Source organism: Equus przewalskii, chromosome 19 (genome assembly GCF_037783145.1).
Source record: "Equus przewalskii isolate Varuska chromosome 19, EquPr2, whole genome shotgun sequence".
Classification (NCBI taxonomy): domain Eukaryota; kingdom Metazoa; phylum Chordata; class Mammalia; order Perissodactyla; family Equidae; genus Equus; species Equus przewalskii.
The window spans coordinates 41309136-41333477 of record NC_091849.1 but is presented as its reverse complement, the minus strand read 5'-3'; the positions used below and the strand labels follow the sequence as shown (position 1 = coordinate 41333477).

The following is a 24342-nucleotide window of genomic DNA, read 5'->3' as shown; positions in this document are numbered from 1 at the left end:
TGCCCGGTGCCTACTTCCTGGAGAGGGGCCTCCTCCCTCTTGATTCCTGCTCCCATCCTGCAGACTCACACTACAGTCTCATGCCTTATGGGGCCCAGGGAATGGGAAGAGTTAAGAGAGGGAAGTGGTGTGTAGGTGAGGCTTTTGGTGTGGGGGCGGGGGAAGAGCAAGAGAGGAGAGGGGGCGGGCACTGGGCCTGGTGGGTGCATCCACACTGAAAACCCCATAGCCACAGGCAGGCAGGCCAAATTTCAGCCCCTTTGACTCATCTCCCCAGTTGCTGCCCACAGCCTTTCGCCTTGATGTTTTCACTTCCAAACCGGGTTTGGTCAGGGTGCGTGTGCCAGGATGCGGGGCCAGGAGTGTGTCTGCCTGTGCTGGCTAACCTCGTTACCTCTGACATTTTCCCCCCTACTTACTAGTGGCATCTATTCCCCACCCCGTGGGCAGGGCTGGCATTGGCAGAGTGAACATCTCTCGTGTACCTGCCCCACTTGGATAGAAAGGTGGCTGGCCTTATTCCGGGCAGGCGTGTTGGTGTGAGGGCTGGGAGGAGAACGGAGATGACTTGGACAGGGCTGGGGAGGTGGCGTTGATGATGAGGCTCTCTGATGGTGTCTCAGGTGGGAGACTGAGCATCTTGGATCCAGGGAGGAGGTCTAAGGCAGCTGCAGGTTGGCTGCCCGGGTCCCACCTCTATGGGGGAAGCCCGGAAGGCAGAGGGACACGGAGATAGGCTGGGCAGGAGATAAGGGAAGGGGAGACCAGAGGCTCTGATGCTCCTCCCCCACCCCAACACGCACAAAATCCAGGGCCCTCGGTTCCTCTCTCTGCCCAGCTAAGGGCACAGTGCTTCTTGTGGTGTTTAGGACGAAGAAAGGGGTGGGTAAGCCACTCTGTGAATTTTGAGAGTAAGACCATGGTGTTCCTCTCATATCTGTGGGGTGGGGGTCATGGCCAGTGGAGGCAGCTCACTCATTCCGGGGACCAGGGTGGGAATGCTGCTGTCGAAGGCCGTTTCTCCTGTGGGGAGAGAGGCTGGCCCCTCTGGCTCCCCAGGTGGAGACGGGTGGAGGTGCCAGCTGGTGTGTACCTGGCAGGGCAGGAGTGAAGCTGAGGTCTGGGTCTGGGCAGCTGCCATCACTGGAGTGGCCCTGGGGTAGGGGAGGGCTGGAATAGGACCCAGGTGAGGGAACCTCTGAATTTCCTGCTTCCATTGACTGTTCTCAGGAGCCCAGCTCACGGGCAGGGCAGAGGAGGAGGCCCAGGGGGTAGGTGCGTATAGTGAGGGCAGAACAGCCTGTCGTTGTCCCCGGCCTCTGCCTGTGCCGGTCTCCCTGTCCTGCCCCCACCAGGCGTGAGTCAGACCGAAAGCAGAAGCTGCCAGACATTGCGCAGGGTGAAGCGAGGCAGAACCAGCTGTGCTATTTTGGAACCTGGTTAATTCCCCCTCTTGTCCCCCCACCTCTCTTCTCTCCGGGCTCCCACCCCCTCCTGGTCACCAGCACTTTGCCATCCTCAAGGGGACAGTCGGGACAGGACCTGATTTCCCCTAGCATGAATGTGGAGGGAGTGCATGAAGCTCCTCCCCTTGCTGGACCCCCGTCCGTAGCCAAGAGGTGCTGGCTCCCCCTCCCGGCGAGAGCTCGCAGGCGGGGCGGCCCCGGGGAGATGACGGTCACTGGCTGTCAGCACTGCCCGGCTGGCACTCACCCATCCCCTGCTCGTCTTTGCCACTCTCAGACCAGCCTTCAGCCGCCTCTCCCCGGGGTGTGAGCTGACAAGAGATTTCGGTGGGAGCCTGCTGGCAGTGACTTTCAGAGGGTTGGGAGGGATTTCCGGACCCCGAGGGGAGATATTTTGGGGCCAAGGGCCTTTCCAGAACCCATGACATCACATACCCTGCAGCAGCACCAATGTCACTCCGCTAGTTAATGGTTCTTTCTTGGGCATCCTAGGCCTGCTACAGCTTCTGGCCCCACATTTTACGGTTTCTTTGGAGCCTCCATGAGCCTGGGGGCCCCCAGCAGTCCAGTTTATGGCAGTGAAAGAGGTCAGTGGGGTGTGTGTTTCTGAACTGAAGGTGGGAATGTCGAGGTGAGAGCTGTCACTCATCCGTAGGTGGGGTGGACAGGGGTCCCTGCCTCTCCTGAAGCTCTGAGCTGGGGAGAGGGTGGGCCTTGCTATTGCTCTGAGTGAACTTGTGGCAGAGGAGGGTAGGGGGGCGGGCACAGCCTCCACTCTGTGTTGCTGCCTCTCAGCGGGACCCTGAAGGCAGAGCTCTGCCCTGCTCTGTACCCCCTAGCAACCTGGGCTGGTGGGTTTCATGCATGTGGCGGCCAGTCAGCAGGCACATTGCAGGTGACCAGTTGACATGTGGGTCCTTGTCAACTTCATGGGAGCAGGGCTTGGGTTTCTCATTGCTCAGGTGGATTTGGGGCTCAGGCAGGTGAGGAGGCGCAGAGCAGTATGGAGGAAAGGGTGGCCCGCTAGGCCTGACACATGGGGGCTCCAGCACCTGCCATGCCTCCTGGGGACCACACGGCACACGGGCACAGGCACACCCTGTCCTCAAGGTTGTCTGCTCTCTGTGGGAGCTGTTCTTTGGGCAGGCAAGTCCTGGGGCAGTGTGTGTGTGGTGAGTGCGCATGTGTGTGCAATGGTGTGTGTGTAGGGGTGCTGTGTTTGTGAGTAGGTGTGTCTCACATGGCCTCTCTGGGTTACTTTCCCACCAGTAACCATGTCAGCTTCCAGGCTGTTTCCCACAGACCTCACTGTTCCCCTCCTGCACAAGCCAGAGCCCCGGCAGCCAGTGAGCACCGAGTGCAGGGCCAGCCTGGAGCTCTGCCTTCTGCCTCCACCTTGGCTTTGGGCCTGAGGGTCAGGGCTGTTGGCTGAGGTTCACTGTGGGCTCAGACGCGCCCTGCCTGCCCCTCAGAGTATCTCTCTCCACCAAGGGCCTGCCCCTCCCTGCTGTCTCCTCCTACCTGTCACCAGTTTGCAGGCTTAGAACCAGGCGGCCAAGCCCCCAGAAGGCTGCCAGTCACTTTAATGTACCCACAAATCTCCTAGGATGCCATGTTAAAGTGCGGATTCTGTGGGTCTGGGCTGGGGCCTGAGAGTCTGCATTTCTAACCAGCTCCCAGGGGATGTGAGGCTGGGGGTCATGCTTTGCATGGTGAGGCCTTACAAGGCCCTCTCCCATCTAAACTCCAGCTGGATCGACGCTGCTCACCCAGGCAGAGGACTAACACTCATGGACCACCCCTGGGTGCTGGGCACGTCACACGCTCAGCTCCTTTGATCCCCTCTCCTGCTCTGAGGGAGGTGGCATTACCACTATCCTGTTCTACAGATGGAGAAACTGAGGCTCTGAGAGGTTAAGTACCTGTCCTGGGTCCCACAGCTGGTAAGTGGCAAAGACAGACTTGAACTCTGGTCTCTCAGGGTCCAGAGCATATGAGTGTTCTACTAAACCCAACTGTCTGCCAGAGAGCAGACTCAGCAGGATGAGATGGAGCCGAGGGGAATGGGCGAGGGGCTGGACCATGGCTGTCAGGGAACTGCAGGGGGCCCTAAGATCTGGAGAGGGAGTTCCTGAGTGCTGGGCAGCAGCAGAAGTGACAGTGAGAAGCAGTGCCTGGTTGCCCCCTGCCGAGCCCGGTAGGCTGGCTCTGTGGGTACCTGGCCTCGGACATGTCCATGCTGCCCAACCCTCAGTGTGCCTGGACAGAGCAGGAAGGGGCTCCCAGAGGTCCCATCCAGCTACCACATGTTATTAGTCAGGGGTCCAAGGCCTGGAGAGGGGACAGGCCTTGCCTGAGTTCACATAGCTGGGTGATGGGACAGCCAAATGCAGGTCTTCCAGTCCCACCCTGCCCTTTTAGAACAGAGGGTCAAAGCTGTTGGGCCCTGAATCCATGATGGCACACACTGACCAGCCAGGTGGTCTTGGGCCTTGACTTCCCTGGTGAGGGGCATCAGTGACCATCTGGGCTGACCTATCATCCACAAACGCGTGGCTGATCCTCGCTCTCAGGGGAAGGGAGCAGGCCTCTGGGGCGGGCAGGGGGAGGTCAGAGGGGGCTGGGGCCCGTGGAGTCCCATCCTGAAATGGAGTCCCATCCTGAAACCTTGCCTTGCCCTTCAGGCTTCTTTCCTGTCTGGGGAGCCATCTATGGGCTGTACTCCCCTCCCTGTCCCTCGCTCCCACCACACACACCTCTGCTGCTGTCCAGTGCCAGGTCTCTGGTCCATTAATTGCATTTCTGTCTGGCCAGTTTGATATAATTTCCCCCTGAGGCCCTCTCGTGGCCCACGTTCCCCGCCTCGGTGAGATCCAGATGTATGTCTGAGCCCTGGGCATGGATCGGCCTTGGCCATTTAGCAGAAGAGATTGTCTGCGGGCGAGAAGGGTGTCTGCAGGTGGGTGGGGTCTGGCCTGCGTTCTGGGGCATCTGGGAGGGCCGAGGGATGTGCAGGCCTGTCGGGGGACCCTCTGTGGGATTCACTGAGGGCGACATGGAGTGGGGGGAGTGGGGCAGGGCTGGGAATTTAGGGGGACCATAATCCATCTCCATGGGTCTTCCTGTGGGCCCTCGGTTCCCTCATCTGTGCAGGAGCTGGTGGTGGTCACACATGTGGGAGGGGCCGGGGCTTACATCCCCACTTCACCGTGTTCTTGCAGGGTAACCTTGGACAGGTCGCTTAACCTTTCTGAGTCCCGGTTTTTTCATCTGCCCGAAGTGTTCTGTGTCCTGTGCGGTGTTTGCGGGGGACAAACGAGATCCAATGTAAGGTGTGTGCTAAGGGCAGCGCCTGGTCCACAGTAGGGACTCTGTGCTGAATGAGTGAGCAGGTGGTAAGCGAGCACGTGTTGGGCCATTCGACGAGCAGCATCCGAGGGCCCCGAGTCTCGTTCTGGGAAGTTGGACGGGGTGGGATGGGGTGGGGGTTCTGAGGAAGAAAGCTGGTTTCTCTGGAAGCTCCCTTATAGCTGGGGAGACTGATGGGTGGCCAGGAAACAACTCATTCAAGCGGTCAGTGTGGCCACGGGCAGGACACTCAAGTGGATGGAGTGTCCAGAAGGGGGGTGCAGGAGCAAAGGAAGAGGGGTCCCCAATCCAACCAGGAGAAAGGCGGGTTGAGGGATTCTACAATGTACGTATGTGTGTGTGTGAGAGAGAGACAGACAGACAGACAGACAGACAGAAGACAGACAGAAGGTCTGCATGTGTGGCTGGGCTATTTCCATGCATATCACAAGACCGGACATTTCCCAGGACCTTTCTGGTTTTTCCTCTCCATGCTTCCCTCAGCTACATGTCCCCCTGTCCTTTAAAGTTCAGTGGCAGTCCTCCAGGGGCGGGCCTCCACCCAGGGCCCACTGGTCCCTGTGGGACAGCACAGGCGCCTCTCTGGTCTGGGATTGCCTTTGAAGCGCCCTCGTTGCTGTTCAATTGCCTTGCCTTGCCCCAGGCAACAGGCCGGCCAGCCAGGAGGTGCCAGCTCCCACCCTTTTCTGCGGGATGTGAGCTGGGACGTGGGGCTGACGGGCCTGAGCTGTTGGCACTGGAGGCCACTAAGCAGGCAGGGAGCTCCTGTGGCTGCCCTTCGCCTCCCCTCCTCCTTCCTTTCCCTTCTCCCCTCTCTGTTCAGAGATTTAAAAACAAGCCCCCAATGGCACCCCCGTCCCCAGCCCTGCAGCCTCCTGTAGCGTCCTGCGGTGGGTCCCAGAGAGACAGGCGCTCTGCGTCGTGGAATGGAGTGCGTCCTAGATTCAAGTCTTGCTGTGCTGCCGCTGGTGTGCAGATCACCCTTCTGGAGCCTTAGCCTCCTGCTGTCCTTCACTATTCATTCCCCAGACTGTATTCATCACAAACAGAGGTGTGACCAGCGTGTGCCGAGTGTCCCCACTTGGCAGAGTGATTATGTGGCATGAAAGACCCGGAGGACCACATCCTGCATGATAGCCTTTATGTCTGTCCAGGGTCAGGTGACACTTGCCCGCCGCATGGAGGTCAGACTGGAGGTTCCCTCTTGGGGAGGGTCCTAGAGGGAACTTCCCGGGGCGATGGAAACATTCTCCATCTTGACCTCAGTGGTGATGATGCAGGGGTACGCATCTGTAAAAATTCATCAAGCTATCCACTTTAAACCTGTGCATTTTGCTAGGATAAATTTTACCTCAATAAAAAGAAACAAGGCCAGAACATTAAAATAAAAATATTAGAAGCATGTACTACTGACCTCATTCCTACTCCCAGTACCAAATACCTTCCACTCAAATAGTGCCCACTTACCAGGGGCCAGTGTCCCTTCCATTTGCTCTTTTTCAGTATTGGAAGTAGCCCGAGGGCCCCATTCTTGCCTTTCACGACTTCCAGGGGACCACTGGACCAGATAACAGAACAACAACCCGTATTCTAAGTGTCTCCAGCGTGCGGGCACTGTGTAGGTACTCTGCCAGCTCATGATCTCTTTCGAACCCAAAGAGGTGGGCATCTTTCTTATCTACCTGCATCTCCCATCACACTGCAGTGAATTAGGTGATAGACAAGCTTTGGAGAAGGAAATCTTTTAAAACCCAAGGCTTTTGGAGAGGAAATAGAGGGTGCCCCTCAATGGGAAAAGCTGGCCTGAGGTCTTCCTGCCCTTGTCCAGTAAGAAGGGACAGAGGCTCCGGTTACCACTATGATTTTCTGCCCTACCCTGGGGCCTGGATGTGGGGCGTATGTGTGTGTGTGTGTGTGTGTGTGTGTGAATGAATGAATGGATGGGACCCTGTTCTCAAAAGAAACTTAGAACAGAAAGAGGAGACCCGTCCAGGGACATCTCTATTGGGCATGGATGAAGTGACAATGAACAGTGACCAAACGGCGATATCTCCCCTCTGCCCACACTTTCACCCTTTCAGGGGCCCCTACATTCAGCATCCCAACTTAGGTCATGACAGCTGTGTGGGAGAGGTGGCCCCAGCTGGTAAGCCCCACTAGACAGATGGGAATACTGAGGCTGGGCTCAGACACTGAGTCGGGCCCAAGGCTGGGACTCAAACCCAAGCATCCAGATATCAGGTTCCCACAGCATCTTGTAGGCAGGACTGCTGGCTCCTGGGAATCTTAGGACACCTCCCCACCCATGGTTCTCTTTGGGTCCAACCCAACTGATGCCCCCCTAGGCCTTGCGGGGACCCGTGACTGCTTTGGTAATTTGGAATGGCCTGTTCTAAGGCGGGGAGATTGTGTGGACATTCTTGTTCTGTTTCCCAGTTCTTCAGGCCTTCCTTGGCCACCTCCTCTGCCAGAGGGGCTCAGAGAAGACCAAACCAACCCCAGTCCTGGAATCTTCCCCTCTCTGCCCTTCCCAAGGTTGAAAGGTTGCCCAGGAGGTCACGGGGTCCTTCCCCAGCCTCCGGGAGTCTTGGCACCTGTTCGGGAGGCCTTCCTTTCGTGGTGGGTTTGATTTCCACAACCGGACAGCTCCCGCACTACTGGCAGTTTGTAACAGACTGGATCAGAAGAAAACGTCTTCCGACCACAGAGGCACAGGACGTAATAAATGGCTTAAACAGGCACCCGAGCCGCTGGGCTTGCACACTTTGTTGTTTCAGCCGCCAGACATGTGTTTTTCTGGGAACACAGGAAATTATCTCTGCCCTTTGAGGAAGGGTAGAGTTTTTTCTGCTTGTGTTTGAGGATTCCAGACCATTCCATCGTCCCAAGCACCCTCTGGCCCCTGGGCTGGATGAAAGAGATCAGCTGCTGAAACCCCTTGACTGTAGCAGGGCTTCTTCAGTGGGATCCCTAAAATAAAATGTGGCAACCCTCAGCCCAAGTGCAGAACTGAGGCTGGACTCTAAGCTCCAGGGTTAGGGTGGTGGAGCCAGCCTGCCGGGGTCCAGCCTCACCACTTATTAGCTCTGTGACCTTTGGCGAGTGCAACCTCTCTGTGCCTGTTTGCTCATCCATAACGGGAGGGCAGTACTTACTGGTACTCATGTCATGAAGTCATTGTGATCACTAAATAAGGTGCTTCAAATAATACTTGGCACAGAGTAAGTACTGCATAAGCTTTAGCTCTTAGTATAAAATATTTTTCCCTATTAGAAAGATATACATGTTCATTATGGAAAAAGAACAACCTTCCAAAAGGTAAAAAGAAAAAATCACTTATGATTGCATCATCCAAATAAATCAGTATTATTTTTGTATATTTCTTCCCAAGAGGTTTTTCTACACAGATTTGTACATGGTGATGACCAGATCTTATATACAATGTTGCATCCTACTTTTTGTCACTTGACATATCCCCATATTACTTATTGTAAACATAACATTCCGTTAGGAGGAACACAGCATAGCTTATTCAGCCATCCTACTGTGGACCTTGAGATTAGTTTTTATTTTTCTCCAAGATTAGTTTTGATTTTTCTCTGTATACTGTGTGGGCATCTTTATGCATAAAAGCCTTTTATGCATTTAGGATTACTTCCTTGGGCTAGTGGATATTTTTGGAGGTTTTGATACATATTGCCAATTGCTTTTCCAAAGAGGATATACCAAGCTACACTTGGGCAGTTGTGTTGGAGCTGTACGGGTGTAGGGGGTGGGGGGTAATTTGTTCAACGCTTCTTTTAAATTATTTAAGGTCTGCCCTCAGACTTATGTAAATTTTTATGAAATTTACATAACTCACATACAGAAAAGTGTATAACTGGTGAGTGAGCAGCTGGATGCATTTGCATAAAGTCGGCACTCCCATGTCACCAACACCTGCATCACATTACAGAGCATTCCTAGTCCCCCCCCACCCCAGGCTCTCCTGTGCCACCTCCAGTCACTCCCCACAAGGGTAACCAGGATTCTGACTTCTAACCCAGAAGGTTTTTCCGCCTCTTTTTGAGCTTTATATGCATTGATCATATGGTAAGCATTTTGTGTCTGGCTTCTCTCGTTCAACATCTGAGAGAGTTCTCTGAGTTGTGTGTAGCAATAGCTGGTCCATCTCCTTGCTGAGGAGCATTCCAGTGGGTGGATGGACCACAACATCTCTATCCATTTCGCTGTTGATGGACATCTGGGTGTCTTCCAGGTTTGGCGCTATCAGAGTGCTGCTGTGAACATTCTAGTGCATGTTCCCTGGTGAGCACATGCGTGCTTTTCTGTTGGGCATATACTTAGGAATGGAGTTGCTGGCTCATGGGATATATGTATTTTCTTCTTCCTGCTCCAATTTTTAAAGGATTACCTGGAAGGCAGAAAAATCCCCAGGACAGTTTGGGCCCCACAAGCAATTGAAGGGACCTGCCTCAGCTAAGAGTAGTTTGAGGGGCACCAGATAAAGATCGTGCCCTTCTGAAGCCTCCTGTCTGCGGCTGTCGTGGAAATGGAGTTGGGCCCTGGGTCCTGGCCCTCCTGCTCCAACTGGCATGTGGCTTCTGACCCTGGCCCTGTGCCTCTCGTGGCCACTCAGTGTCCTCACCCAGGATCATCAACTGGCCTGACAACCATTGCACTGAGCAGGGCAGGGCTTGGACCAGACTCCAGATGCAGCTGGGGGGACCCCACCTTTGGACGTGATTGGAAGCACATTGGGCCCCTCACAAACCCTTTGTTGTAAAAGAATTACACAAGTAGCACATATTCATGTCCTAAGAGCTAAGTGCTTCGAAAGTAGAATGAGAAACTCTAAAAACTCCTCCCCTTTCCACTTCACTGCCTCTTCCCTACCTCCCTGGAGGTAACCACTGCACACAGTTTGGGATGTTGGGGGAGCCCAGAATGGTGGATAAAGAATGGGGGCTCTGAACCAGGCTGCCTCATTCAAATCTCCGTTCTGCCACTTATCATCTGTGTAATCTTGGGCAAGTTATTTTACCTCTCTGTGCCTCAGTTTCTCCCTGAAAATTAGGGGCAATAATAGTAGTCACCTCATAGGGTTGTTGTGAAGAATACATGAGTCAATATTTGAAAAGCACATAGGCCAGCCCTGACTCGTGGCAAGCATTCAAAGGGGCATTCGGATCCTTCTAGTCTTTTCTACACATTTGCCCATTTCCTGCCTAAATGGGCTTGGGCCGTATGTTTTATTCTGCAGTTTGCTTTTTCCACTTGATGCTCTGTCTTTGAGATCTTCTTTCTTATATCTGAGACTTTCCTGTTCTGGGGTCCTCTTTCTCCTTGCCTTTCCCGCATGGAGTCCACTGATTTGCTCCCTGTCTTCCCCCTCCCTCTGTCCACATCCTCCCTCAGGGGAGGTTCTGACCAGCCTGCTTACACTGAGGTGTAGATGACTGATGGTGGGAGGCCCCCACAGGCGGTCTGAAACCAGCTCTGGCCCTGACCAGGGGAGCGCAGTTTCGGAGGTGAGATCGGTGTCGGCCTGGTATCAACTGCCCAGGGGCCTGCTAGGGCGTTCTGCTTCCTCACGGTCTCCCTCCAACATCGTGGTGTGGCAGGTGCCGTTATTGGCTCCATTTTATCCAGGAAGAAACCAAGGCACAGAGAGGTTAAGTGGCTTTCCCAGTCACCCAGCCAGTGTGGGCAGAGCAGGGGCTTCAAAGCCAAACCTGTGAGAAAGCGAAGCTTATTTTGGTCACAACTAAACTAGAACCGGACCCAGCTTAGCACAGAGGTAGAGTCGGGTGGGAGGTTCTGGGTGGACAGAGTGGGAGGGGACTTGTGGGTTCTGAGGGTGCAGATGGGGGCAGCTCTCGCTGCCTCAGCTGACACTTCAGCCCCTGCCGTGTTTGCATGCGACTGGACAGGGGCGGGAATTCTCTGGGGCGTCAGACCCCTGGTCCCCTCAGGACGAGGGTGTTACCTGGGGATGGGGGCAGGGGAGAAGTCTCTCCAGGGTAACACCCTAGCCCAGGGTCTGCACGGAGTGGGCACTGAGGCTCCTAGCATTGCTGAATACATGTATGGTGGACCCTTTCCAGGCCTGGGGGTCTGGAGGTCAGATGGTGGGGAGGGGTCCGGGGGCCTTTTGGTTCCCTGTGTCCCTCCTCTCAGTTCTTCCTGACCAGGCTGTGCACTGGGGGAGGCTGTGCGTGGCCCCTCGGGCTTTGAGGGTGAGCAGGTGTGCCGGGGGGCGTGGGGGGGGGGTCTGTGGTTAGCATGCCCAGGGTCTCTCCTCCACCACCCCATCCACCCTCAGATCCCCTCATGTCCCTCCCTTAAGCCCATCCCGCCCAGGCCAGCTCAGAGCAACCCAGGCTGGGGGCCAGGGGAGGAGGCTGGGACGCAGTGGGAAGAAGCGGCCCTGTGAGGGGGGTGACAGCTTTGACAACGGGGGTGGGGGCAGGAAAGCCTCACTCTGCTCAGTCACCAAGGCTACTGACACTCTGATGCACAGACACCTTGCTGTTCACAATTCTCCAACATCCTCTCCCCGGAGGCTCACCCAGACAGGTGGTGGGCGGGGACACCTGTGTCCATTTCACAAAGGAGCAAACTGAGGCTGGTGCAGCCATTGAGGCTGAAGAGGGCCCAGCCCAGGCTCTCCTTGCGCAGGGCCAGCTCCAGCCTAGCCCAGGACGGGCCCCAGCCCTCTGTTGGAGAACAAGGGGCTCCTTCTCCTCAAGCCCTCCCCGGGCTGCCTGGCACTGCCAGGCCCGATGACCACCCCCTCCCTCCAGGGGCCAATTTGAAGTGAGATTGTTCCCGAGGGGGCAGGCTCCCCAGCGCCGTGTGTGTGAGTGCGTTCGGGATGCAGCTGCGAGGGGACGGGGCTGGGCTGGGCTGGGGTTGGAGCCCTGAGGTCTGTAGGGCTGCAGTGGGTGGGCAGAGACAGGCTACCTTCTGTCAGAGCAGGGAGAGGGGCGGAGGTGCAGCTGTGTCCCTGATACAGGGCGGAGAAGGGTGGAGAAGGGGGCGTCTGCTCCTTTCTCCTCGGGACTGTCCTGTTGCGAGCTGGGTTGAGAGACCCCTGGGGCTGAGGCGGCCTCTCCGCTAATTCCTGGCCTGGGGGTCAGAGAAGGGAGGACGGATGGGGAGGGAAGGGTCACCCAGTACTCAAACCTCCGGGCAGATGATGCTGTCCCACTTGGTAGGGAAGCAGCTGTGGTGCTAGAGGGAGCGGTGGTGGCTTGGGCTCCACTCCTGGCCCTGCATCCACCAGACACGCCACCTGAGACAAGCTCCTTCCCAGCTCTGCACAGAGACGGTGGTCTCCAGAACCCCCCAGCATGGGCTGGGGAGCCAGGCTGCCTGGGATTGGGTCCCAGCTCTGTCCCCGCCTTTTAACCTCCTGGTGCCTCTGTTTCTCCTTATCTGTAATAGGAGAATAATAACCAAAACTGCCGAGTGGGGCTGTTCTAGGTTAAAGTGCTTGGAACAATGCCCAGTACACAGTAAATGCTCGAATAGATGCAAATTATTGTTATTTCCATGATCCAGTGATTTTCACTGAATATCTGCCAGTACCTTCCGCTAATGCTGACTTAGGCCGATGTCTGGCATCAGGCAGAACATGTCAACCTGTGCTGCTTTCCTGTGCCACCCTCAGAGGTCTGGGTCTCATTCTTAGGACCTGGGTGCAGCTCTGGCCTCTGGTCTACACCGCGGCTGACCCTGCCAGACTTGTGCTTATCCTTACTCACCCGCTCAGTCTACCAAGTGCCACGGACTGTGCAAGACACGTTATTTTCATTTAACGCTCTCACCGATCTTCTGAAGTAGAAACTGTTTATAGACGAGGAAACGGAGGCTCTGAGAGGTTAAGTGACTTGCCTAAGGTCACACAGCAAAGAAGTGGCAGAGCTGGGATTCAAGCCCATGTCTGCCCCGATTGATAGTGCTTGCTCAACCGGAAGTCATACTGCCTCTTGCGATGTCCCCGAGATGGGACCTCCAGCCCCTGCTAGGACCTTTATGGAGTCCTGGCACCCCCGGCGGCCCTGCACCGCTCAGAGAGCCGGCGCATCCTAGATAGGAGGGGCCTTAGAAGTCACCCGCTCCAACAATTTCATTTTGTGCCTGGGGAGATGGAGGCTCAGAGAGGGGAAGGGATGTGCTCAGGGTCACACAGCAAGCTAGGGACAGAGTGGGCCCAGCTCCAGGACTCATCCTGTCCTGTCCTCCCTCCTTCCAGACTAGGCCTGGGGGCCTTAGTCCCCCTGTCCCACAGAGACCTATCAGAGATTAGGGCTGACTTACTGGGTTGGGGGTGGCCCTCCCTGGGCCCTGGCAGGCCTGGGTGCCCTGAATTGGCCCTCCCTGAGCAGGTTATAATGGCCTGGGGACTTGCCATTCTCATTCACTGGACTGTAGACTCCACAGGCTCAGGCATACAGTGGCTTGCTGCTGTCTCACCAGGGCCGGTTCCTAAATGGTAAACATTCCCTGCGTACATTCATAGAGCATCAGCCGTGTCCCAGGCCCTGGGCTAGAGGCTGAAGACACAGCGTGGACAAGGCAGACGAAATGCCTACCCTTAGGGGAGTTTGCATTCCTAGTGAGGAAGAGATAGACAATGAGTGAAATAACTAGGCAAAAATGCATGATATGTGAGATGGTGATAAGTGACATGCAGAAGCATAAAAGAGGGAAGGGGCGTATGGAGTGGGGGGCCATTTTGCAATTTTAAATTGGGAGTCGTAGAAGGTCTCTGGAAGAAGGGGACACTTGAGCCTTGGAGAAAGTGAAGGAATGAGCTATGGTGCTATCTGGGGTAGGGTATCCCAGGCAGAGGGAAAAGCAGATGCAAAGGCCCTGAGGTAGGAGTGTGCCTGGTGTGTTTGAGGATTCGGGTGTGGGTGGAACAAGGGAGAGAGCAGGAGGAGACGGAGTCAGAGGGGACAGATTAGAGAGGGCCTTATATGGAAAGGACTCCGACTTTTACTCTGAGTGAAGGGGAAGCCATGGAGAGTTCTGAGCAGAGGGATGGACAGGATCAGACTTAGGTTTGGACAGGATCCCTCTAATTACTGAGTTACGAGGAGAATGTTGTGAGGCAAGGCATCAGGAGCTCCTTCAGCAATCCAGAGGAGGCCTGGTAGAGGCTGGGCCCACGCTGGTGGCAGCAAGGTGGTGGCACAGGAGGATGCACCTGAGGTCAGATCTGACAGGATCACCATGTGGTGCGAGAGGAAGAGAGGAGCCCAGGGTGACTCCAAGCCTTTGGGGCCGACCAACTGCAATGGATGGAGGAGAGGGAGTCTCCGTTTCTGGCCCAGGAACAGGAAACTTGGATTCAAGTCTCAGCTCTCTCACCCACTTGCTTGATGACCTTGGGCAATTCCCTTCCCCTCTCTGGGCCTCAGTGTTTTCTGCTCCATGCTGGGCGTGATGCCCCTCGTCCTGGCCCCTCCCCAAGACCCAGTGCTTTGAAGAGGACACATGCCTCACAGACCTGTCCCCCGTCCACAGGGAGCCAGCTCCGGCAGCCGCCATGGCGTCGCGCATCGGGCTGCGCATGCAGCTCATGCGGGAGCAGGCGCAGCAGGAGGAGCAGCGGGAGCGCATGCAGCAGCAGGCCGTCATGCATTACATGCAGCAGCAGCAGCAACAGCAGCAGCAGCAGCTGGGGGGACCACCTACCCCGGCCATCAACACGCCTGTCCACTTCCAGTCTCCGCCACCGGTGCCCGGGGAGGTGCTGAAGGTAGGGCCTGCTCCAGCCTGTCCCCCTGCCCCGTCCTGCTCCCAGGACCCCCTAGAGCCCTTGTCTTCTCCCCCACCCAGGTGCAGTCCTACCTGGAGAACCCCACCTCCTACCACCTGCAGCAGTCCCGGGACCAGAAGGTGCGGGAGTACATGTCCGAGACCTACGGGAACAAGTTCGCTGCGCACATCAGCCCGGCCCAGGGCTCCCCGAAGCCCCTGCCCGCCGCCTCCCCAGGGGTGCGGCCAGGCCACGTGCTGTCCTCCTCCGCTGGCAACAGCGCCCCCAACAGCCCTATGGCCATGCTGCACATCGGCTCCAACCCGGAGAGGGAGGTGAGTGCCGCTGGCCAGGGGCTGCCGCCAGCAGAGCCAGGGCCAGTTGTATGCTGCTGGGACAGCCAGTCTGATGGCGGAGGCGAGGTGCTGCCCTTGGGATCATAGTCTGACAGGAGACACAGCCCTGCCCTCAGGGAGCCCAGTCTGAGGGGGGACACGGCTTTGTCCTCAGGGAGCCCAGTCTGAGGGGAGACACAGTCCTGCCCTCCGGGGGTCCCAGTCTAATGGGAGACACGGCCCCGCTCTCAGGGAGTCCCAGTCTGAGGGAGGAGACACTGCCCTGTCCTCAGGGAGCCCTGGTCTCACAGGAGAAACATCATCCCTACTTTCGATAGCTCTGCTAGAGAGAAACAGGAGACTCATACAGGAAAGCCCCACACACTGCAGAGCTGTGTCCACACAGAAGGCACATAAAGCCACCTCCCTGGGCACCTTGGCTCCTTGGGAAGAGCTCCGGCCTGGGACTTCGGGCCTGTGGGACCTAGACAGCCCATCCTCTCTCTGGGTCTATTTCCTTCTCCCCCGATGAGCAGGTCGGGTGAGGTGGGCTCTAAGATCCCTTCAGGTCAGTGGCTGTCCCTGTGCCTCTTCCCCTTGTCCTTTTCCCGGTGGGCCCTCCCCAGACCACTTTTCTCTCTTTCAGTTTGATGTCATCGACAACATTATGTGTCTGGACAATGTCCTGGGCTTCATCAATCCTGAAACTCAGATGCCCAACACGGTACTGCTGGCCAGGGTGGGGTGGGTGGGTCAGAGGGAGGGGACAGAGGTCCTACAGTGGCTCTGAGCCTGGAGAGAGCTAGAGACGGGTCCTCACCTGGGCAGAGCTGGCATCTCACTGCAGAAATGAAAGTCGCCTCCATCAAATCATGTGGCGAGGGCCCAGGGCCAAGCAGAATCATGGATCCGGAGAGATGTTCCTCAGCCTGCGCACATGATAGGGCTTCAGGGGCACAGGTGGCTGGGCAGTCGGGGAAGGCTTCCTGGATGGGGCTGGGGTAGGAGGCTCTGCTGCTGGGCCTCAGCGCAGGGCAGGCGGAAGAGCATTCCTGGCAGGGAGCAGCATGGCCACAGGAAGGCCTGGAGCTGATGAGTTCCTTTGGGATCTGGGGCTCTCCTCCTCTACCCAGCCCAGGGCCCAGTGGGCACAGGCCTGTGTCCCTCACTCCCTGGGGCGAGTGATATGGGGCTGGCTTAGTCTCCTCCCTCTGGCAGCTTCCTGGAAGCATGAATGCTGTCTGGGCCTACTGGGCAGAGATGAGGTGGCTGGTGGGAAGGAGCCAGGCTTGGAATCAAGAGGCCGGGCTTCTGGCTTTGGTTATGACCCTGGGAAGTCCCTCAACCATTCTAAGCCCCAGTTTTCTCAGCTGCAAAAATGGGGATTTGCCTTCTACCCACAGGATTGTGGGAAGATTAGATAAGGCGAGAAATTGTGGGCAAGCAAGCATTGTGCAAGGGTGACAGGTATTTACATTGAGCAGGTGGAATTGTGGGTGCCCCCTCCCCTTTTTTGGAGGTCTAGAACCTCAGCTGCTCACTTCTGCCCCTTGGGCCTGAGCCTGTTACCCTAAGCTCGGCCCCCACCCATGCCACCAATGGGAAGTTCCCAGTTCTTGTGGTGGGAAGGCAAGGAATCAATCCTCAATCCCCACTGCCCTGGTGACATTGCCCAGTGGCCCCCAGGAGCTGGCAAGGGCCAGTTGAGCCTGAAACCTGTCAATGGCGAGGGCTGGGAAGGGAGAGAGGGTGCGGGCGGGCACGAGTGTTTGGTCCTTTTTGTGGCTTCCGTGTACCCTGTAAGATGCCTGTGAACCATGTAGGGGTCTGGGCCTGTGACTGCCTCTGTGTCTTTCTGTGGCAGGAGCTGGGGAGATCTTTCCAGAGTTCAAATCTGTCCTTGGTTAAACCCCCACTGGCTGCTCATCGCAAAATCCCAGGGTCTTTGCAAGTTGAACCGGGCACTGCAGGAGCCAGTGCTCCTCCTGCCCTGCCCGCTTCACCCTGTGCTTCTGCAGCTTGAGCTGCTTGTGCCTGCCACGCTCTGCGCAGCCGCCTTCTTGCTTGGCCATCTGCCCTGCCTGTGCCCTTCCTCGCATCTTTGCCAGGAATTAATTCAAGTTCCACGCCCTCTGGAAACCTTCCAGAAACTCTAAAATAGATTAGGTGCCCCTCCCCTGGGCTCCCAGGCCTAGGGTGTAATCCTCCCAGTGCACTATCACTGGTCTGATCACCCTCTCGGTGCTTCCAGCCCCTCTAGGCTGGTTGTTCCCTGAGGGCAGGGGCTGCACCTTATTCAGCTCTGGACTCTGCAGGCTTTCAGGTGGAATTGCTGGGTGAAGAGGCCCAGGGTGAATTTGACATCCCTGGTGCTGGCTGCAGACCCCTTAAAGCTGACACTGCCGCCCAGGAGGCACCAGTACAGCTTCCCCCCGCCGGGGATCTCTGGGAACAGCTGTTCCTGGGACGATGGGCCCTGGGGAGGGCCCCTCACAGAGAGAAGGCTGCTCACTGCATTCCTCTCCCCACCTCACCCCACAGCTGCCCCTGTCCAGCAGCCACCTGAACGTATACAGTGGTGACCCCCAGGTCACAGCCTCCCTGGTGGGCGTCACCAGCAGCTCCTGCCCCGCGGACCTGACCCAGAAGCGAGAGCTTACAGGTACCGTCTCCCTGCCTCCCTGCGGCCCCGGCTTCCCTCCTCCTCTGCCTCCCTCCCAGCTCCTCTCTCCTTCTTCCCTGGCCTCCAGATGCTGAGAGCAGGGCCCTGGCCAAGGAGCGGCAGAAGAAAGACAATCACAACCTGAGTGAGTCCCGCCAGCCCCCTCGCCCTGCCTCGCCCTGCCTCCCTCTCTCCTGGACCCTGCCCTGCACAGGTTCTAGGAAGGCTTGCTACCCAGCCTTACTTAGATCCTCCCACTCCTGCGGCTCAGCCCTGCTGTCTTTCCACCAGCCCTCTTTAGGAGGGGGTGGGAGAGGGGGCTCCAGGGAAGAGATAGTCATGAAATCCCCAGGCCTCAGAGGGAATGAGTTTATCAGATTGTTTTCTTAGGGCGTGGAACCTGGGAGCCCCTGGGGAGGAACTCTGGGCAGCGGGAGGAGTCCTGCCCCAGGCAGCTGTGCTGTGCTAACAGCCTGACCAGGGCCCCTGAACTGCGTCTGGCCTGCGCCCTGGCCCCCTCACCCCTGTAGAAATCCCAACCTGTTGGTCACGTTGGTCACCCATTACTTCCCAGAAGGGCTGGGGCGCCTTCCTTGGGCTGGGGCCTTCTCCCCAGGTGGGGTCCCCATCCCTCTAAATGCACCCTCCGCAATCTGTTCACTGCAGTTGAAAGGAGGCGGAGGTTCAACATCAACGACCGCATCAAGGAGTTAGGAATGCTGATCCCCAAGGCCAACGACCTGTGAGCGGGTTTCTAGGGGGAAGGGCAGGGGCTGGGCGGGTAGCAGCTGACAGGTATTATCTGTACCCAGCCCCTGAGCTCGGGCCAGTGGGGAGGGACAGGAAGAGAATCCCTTGATTGCAGCCTTCTAGGAGTTATTGCCTATTGCCAAATCAGGAAAGCTCAAGACAGAGGAGCAGATGTCCTGGAAGTGGGGCTGGGGCTGGGGGGCTTCCTGGAGGAGGAGTCACGTGAGTCCTTGGACTGGTGTAGAGGTGGTCCGAGGGTAGAAGCAGTGAGAGGCCAGGGCAGGCGTGGGTTTGGCGGCAGGCATGGAAGGCCTGGGGAAGGAGGCTGCTCCGAATTGCTTGGTTCCCTGGTATTAGTGAGCTGGGCTGTGGCAATGAAGTCACCTGGGAGGGCCTGGTCTCTGCAGATGGAGATCAGCCTCCTCCATAAATAGGGGATGGCCAGGGCTGCGGTTTGTGGGCAAAGCTGGGATGGACAACACAGGCTTCTGAAACTAGAGCAGGGTTTGACCTCCACCCACTGAGCTCAAGGCAAATACCTGGCCGCTCCTCTGAGCGTGCACCTCTGATTCCGCGCTGCCTGCAGGGACGTGCGCTGGAACAAGGGCACCATCCTCAAGGCCTCTGTTGATTACATCCGGCGGATGCAGAAGGACCTGCAGAAGTCCCGGGAGCTTGAGAACCACTCTCGGCGCCTGGAGATGACCAACAAGCAGCTCTGGCTCCGCATCCAGGTCTGGCCCCTGCAATTGGACTTCTTGGGTAGCTCTAACCCCTGACCCCTGGCCTGGCTCCTGACCCCAGGGGCAATGCTTACACTCTGAAGTTGGGGACATGGGAATGACGCCCATGAGGAAGGAGGCTGTGTCAGTCAGGATGTCATAGTTTGGTAACAAACAGTCCCCGGCCCCTTTAAGCAACAGATATCAGCTGGAGGTACTGTCCTGTGAGATGCTCACTCTGGGACCCAGGCTGATGGACAGGCACATCTAGATCTGGCTCCTAAAGCCATGTATCACTCTTAAGTGACCTGTGTCGCTTCTGCACACATTTCCTTCATCAATGCAAGTACATATCTACACCTAACCTCAAGTGGGGCAGGAAAGTGCTGACCCCCATGTGTGGGAGGCAGAGAGCTGGGACTGTTTGGTGGATGGTGCTAAGAATCATCACGGGGGCCAACTAAAGAGCGAAGGCTTGGGGGAGTCAATTACCTGGAGCGCGGGTTCTCGTCCTGGCTCTGTGTGGACGGCCTCTGTCCTCTTTGGACCCAAGCCTGATCATCTACACCAAGGGCGATTGGACTGAAGCTTTTCAACTTTTCTATTTCTCATAGGAGATAATACAATTTACATTACAATCCAGCACACATGGCCATACTCAAAGTGAAAAATCAAAGTTTCATGAAAGAACCCTCATCCTTAATAGATGCAATGCATTCTGATAATTTCTATTCTAGTCTAGTCTAGGCAAGTCTATTTCAATTAAAAAAAAGAGAGAGAGAGCTGGTCAAGACTCACCGCAGTGGTTTTACAACCCACTAATGAGTTGCGACTTGTAGTTTGAAAAAACACTGGTCTAGACTCGAGAGCTACCCTATGCTTCCTTCCAGCTAAGACAGTTTTTGGTCTTGGGTGCCACACGGGAGGGGCCCAGGCTCAAGTGGGGGTCCAGGGGGGCAGCTGGTGCACATGGGTGTGTGCCCCCAGCCCTCTGTCTGCCCTACCCACAGGAGCTGGAGATGCAGGCTCGAGTGCATGGCCTCCCCACCACCTCTCCATCGGGCATGAACATGGCCGAGCTGGCCCAGCAGGTGGTGAAGCAGGAGCTGCCCAGCGAGGAGGGCCCAGGGGAGGCCCTGCTGCTGGGGGCCGAGGTCCCCGACCCTGAGCCACTGCCGGCTCTGCCCCCCCAGGCCCCGCTGCCCCCACCAGCCCAGCCACCCCAGCCACCGTCCTCATTCCACCACCTGGACTTCAGCCACAGCCTGAGCTTTGGGGACGGGGGCGATGAAGGGCCCCCAGGCTACCCCGAACCTCTGGGGCCAGAGCATGGCTCCCTGTTCCCCAACCTGTCCAAGAAGGATCTGGACCTCATGCTCCTGGATGACTCACTGCTTCCACTGGCCTCTGACCCCCTCTTCTCCACCATGTCCCCTGAGGCCTCCAAGGCCAGCAGCCGCCGGAGCAGCTTCAGCATGGAGGAGGGCGATGTGCTGTGACCCTGGCTATCCCCACGTCGGGGAACAGGGGCAGGCCTGGGGGCTGGGAGGGCAGGGCCACCTCCCTCCCACCCTTCAGGCTGCACTTGTGTGTGAAGTAGCCACCTGCCCTGCCTCACTCCTCCCCGCCGGCCCCCTGTTTGGACTTAGTGCCTGCTTGGCAGCCCGTGGGGTCAGGAGAAGCCCCCCACCTGGCTCAGTACTCCCCAGGGGCAGCCCTCTGGATGGGCTGGGCAGGAACAGGCCTTCAACCCAGCTCCCAGAGGTGAAATCAGGCGGAGAAGGGAGGGGACAGGGTGTGCTAGAGGTGAGAAGAGGCCCTGGGAGGGTTCTGTCTTCTGAGCCTGACCCCCCCACCCCCCACCGATGAAGGAGGACATGTTGGAGCAGGGGGTTCAGAAAGCTCCTTCTCCGAGGCAGCGACTGGTCCCGGGGGTGCCCAGGCCTGCCTTGCTGGACTCAGATGGCAACAAGCCCATCCTCCGGCCTCGCACTCCCCCCTCATACAGGTGGGGCACTCCCACCCCCCTTTGGTGCTAACAGCTCTCCACCAGGCGGTGTGAGGGTAGGGGGTGGCCGGAAGAGGGGGCGCTGGGTTCAGGTTAGAGTGTGGGGTGCCTGCTGGACGAGCAGCTCCCCTCCAGGATCCCCACTTTGTGCCTTTAGTAAACACTGTGCTTTGTACCCGCTTGTCCTGTCTCTTTGGAGTGGGTCTGGGGCTGACAGAGAATAAGGGAGGATTCAAGCCAGCGGGCTCCTTTCTGGAATCAGAGTTTGAATGCCCCCGATGGGGGTCAGGGTAGGGGGATACAGAGAGGAGGAAACAAGCCCTTCACCTGGTTTCCCCCGCCTCCCCAGCCCTGCCATGGGAAGCTGGAGAAGTGGCCTGACTTAGGGGGCTTGGGTGCTGACAGGGGCATTGTCCCTCCTCAGGGCCACAAGATGGCACTGCAGCCACGCCGGTCTCACACCTCCAGCTGTGGCTTGAGACGCTGGGCCCGATGACGTGGGGTACCCGATTGCTCATAAACCAAGTTACTGTTCTTAGCTGCTGCTTTTGGACACCGTTGGCCCAGGTCAGCCCTGGCTGGGGGTGGGGCGCATATTTCTCCTGTTCCCTGCCCCCAGTTCTAGCGACAACCTCTCCAGATTCTTCCCTCTCCCTAGGGGGGCTGAGACCACGCTGGAGAAGGTGGAGCTGCATGCTCTGTGGAGGCAAGGGCAGCAGTCTGCTCTCTGACTTAGTGTCTCCAGCAGGACAGGCTCCCTTGTGACTGAGAGGTTGCGCGCTTCCATGGATTCGGGGAGAGAGGGACCTGCATGAACTAGCTGGGGAGGAGGCAGGAGCACAGGATGCAGGATGCCAGGGATGCGGGTTCTACTCCCCGCTCCTCCGGGCTGTCCCGTGGTGAGGCCACTTTCCTCTGGGCTTCGTTCCTCCACTGCACAGTAGTTCCGAGGGCCTCTGCTCCAAGATCCTGGGATTGTATGACCTCGTCCAGGATGGGGATATGGGCTTGGGGCAGTGAGTGGAAGCTTCGTGAGCCCCAGCTGCCTGGGGGGTGAGGGTCTTTTGGGGCTTTACGTAGTTCTCCCTCGACTCCCAGAGACCGAAATGGCTTCGCCCTCCTGGGGCCCTGAGAGGCCAAGGGGCCTAATTAAAAAAATAAAGAAATCCTAGGATGAAAATGGCTAAGAGGGCAATTTCCTCTGTGCAGAATGGGAGATCAAATCAGCGTTGGAGCAATTAACGCGTGAGGGGAGAGAAGGAAAGGGGGCCAGGCGCGTGGGCGCTGATGGAGGCTGGGCTGGCGGAGGCTGCGGGATTATCTCAAGGTCAGATGAAGCTGTGATGACCTTGGGCAGTTTGAGCCAGCTGGCACCTCCTTCCAGCTCCAGGCCCCACCCCACTGCCTGGGACCTGCCTGGGGCAAGCCCTGGTCTCTGGCTGAGAGATACCTGATGGGTCCAACCTAGGGCTGTGGTGGCACGGGAGGGGGTGGGGGTCAGTCAGGCCATTGAGAACTCTCTCCTACCCCATTTGTTCTTCTCTTTCATCCTGGGGACTCAGTGGAGTGGAGAGCTGCCCACTTGCTTCCTCAGGCAGCCCCTCAAGACCACCACATCACCCCCGTCCACCAGCCTGCTGGCCTCCTGCCCCCTGGGTTCCTTCAGCCTGGCCACCACCTGCAGCTCGGGAAGCAGCTTGGATGGCCCATTGGGCGGGACTGAGGGTGTCAGTGGGGTTCCACCCACCAGAGGGTGCCACAGGGCCGGGAGCCGGCAGCTGGTCGGGGTCGGGGAGTCGCAGCTTAATTGTGCCTTCCAAGTTCTGCCTGGGGACCCTGCTGTCCTACCAGGTTGGTTAAGGCAGGCACAGGTACGACCTCCAGCATTTCAACAAGCTACAGAAAGTGTGAGTGTCTGAGACTGGTCTGCATGACCATTAGTTAGCTTGTGGCTGGAATGGGGTGGGGCCGACAGCTTCCGACTGGTGGTTATGAGCATCTCATTAAAGAAGAAGGGAGTGCATTCTTCATCTGTGCTCTTTATTTGCTAGACAACACCTTTCCACACATCAGGTCCATGAGGGAAAAGTTATTTTTAAAAAGGTAGAGTGGGTAGGCTGGGCTGGTGTGAAAGCAGAGATGGACCTGTCCAAACCCCTCATTTCACTGAGGAAGCCCCCAAGGCTTTGAGAACAAGCAAAGGTGTGAAAAGGGAGTGGGCTCTGGGATAGGGGTCCAAGCTAGGTGGGGGGAGGACAAGCAGCTGTAGCTCCAGTGGGTGCCACGTGGGGCCCCAAAGCAGGAGCCAGAGTGCTCGGAGTGAGAATCTGCCATCCTCAGCTCCACTCCCTCTGTCTGTCTCTCCCCACCTGCTGCCAGCTTCTCGCCTCTTTGCACCTTGAGGCAGTTGGGATCCGAGGCCCACAGAGTAAGGTAGACGCATTCACCGGTGTGTACACACAGGAAGATGGCTTCCCACCCCTGCTTTCCGGGGCACATTTCCCCTTCTGCTTGTTTGGACAGAAGACCAAGAGTGGACTGTGGGCCCTACTGAGGCCAGGCCGGGGGTGGCACTGGCTCTTTGTTCCTTAGTACCTACCTCATCAGCGTTAGGAAGTTCTGGATGTCCAACTGCATCTCCTCTGAGGCCTGCCCCACCGTCTGTAGAACAGGGCGGTCCGGAAGGCTGGCACTGGAGCGAAGCCTGGGAGGGGAGAAGCAGGCCCTCAGAATGTCCTCCTCGGACTTTCACAAGATTCCATCACCCACCGTACCTTTAAATCAGAGTTCTGCCTTCACTGTTTGGAGCCGTGGACTTGGATGAGAGTCTGCTACACACTTTGGATCTTATCCACCTGCCCTCCCAGCCTCCTGAAAATGAACCGCAGTTTAACACTCCTGCTCCCAACTCATGCCCCGTTCCCCATCTCAGAGCCCGTTCCCCTCCTGGGCCCCTCCAAGCCACCTGGCATGTCAGCTGGAGCAGCTAGAAAGAGCCCCTTCAATTCACCCCCGTCCCTCACCTCCTGGGACCCCCATTTCTCTGGGTCCACCCCCAGCCCCAGCTCAGGCTCCTCCAGCCTCATCTTTTTTCTTTGCTCTCTCTTTTCCGAGGGGGGCAGTGGAATTTATACAATATTTAAGCAGCCAGAGCCGAGTCCGGGAAGATATTATTAATGTAAAAGGGACGGGCTGCAAATGCTTTTGGACCTGGTTACAATTAGAGGGTGATTTTTCTAAAGGTCAATGAATTCAGAT

The 24342-nt window shown here is 57.2% G+C and overlaps 1 protein-coding gene across 7 annotated transcripts in view; it reads left to right on the top strand.

The window, feature by feature from the left end:
• The window catches only part of TFEB (transcription factor EB), a 45386-nt gene extending 24127 nt beyond the window's left edge, over positions 1 to 21259 (top strand). For 2 of the 7 annotated variants that reach the window (XM_070584618.1, XM_070584619.1), the window contains exons 2-10: positions 4688 to 4798; positions 14373 to 14607; positions 14688 to 14942; positions 15589 to 15666; positions 17484 to 17604; positions 17693 to 17749; positions 18271 to 18346; positions 18941 to 19088; positions 20087 to 21259. In XM_070584618.1, the coding sequence (XP_070440719.1) occupies positions 14395 to 14607; positions 14688 to 14942; positions 15589 to 15666; positions 17484 to 17604; positions 17693 to 17749; positions 18271 to 18346; positions 18941 to 19088; positions 20087 to 20575 (1437 nt within the window). In that variant the 5' untranslated portion in view covers positions 4688 to 4798; positions 14373 to 14394 and the 3' untranslated portion in view covers positions 20576 to 21259. Of the gene's footprint in view, positions 1 to 1819; positions 2054 to 3216; positions 3410 to 4280; positions 4426 to 4687; positions 4799 to 14372; positions 14608 to 14687; positions 14943 to 15588; positions 15667 to 17483; positions 17605 to 17692; positions 17750 to 18270; positions 18347 to 18940; positions 19089 to 20086 lie in introns of those variants that run through there. The other 5 variants (XM_070584612.1, XM_070584613.1, XM_070584614.1 and 2 more) reach the window with 4 other exon arrangements.
• The last annotated feature ends 3083 nt before the right edge of the window (positions 21260 to 24342 follow it).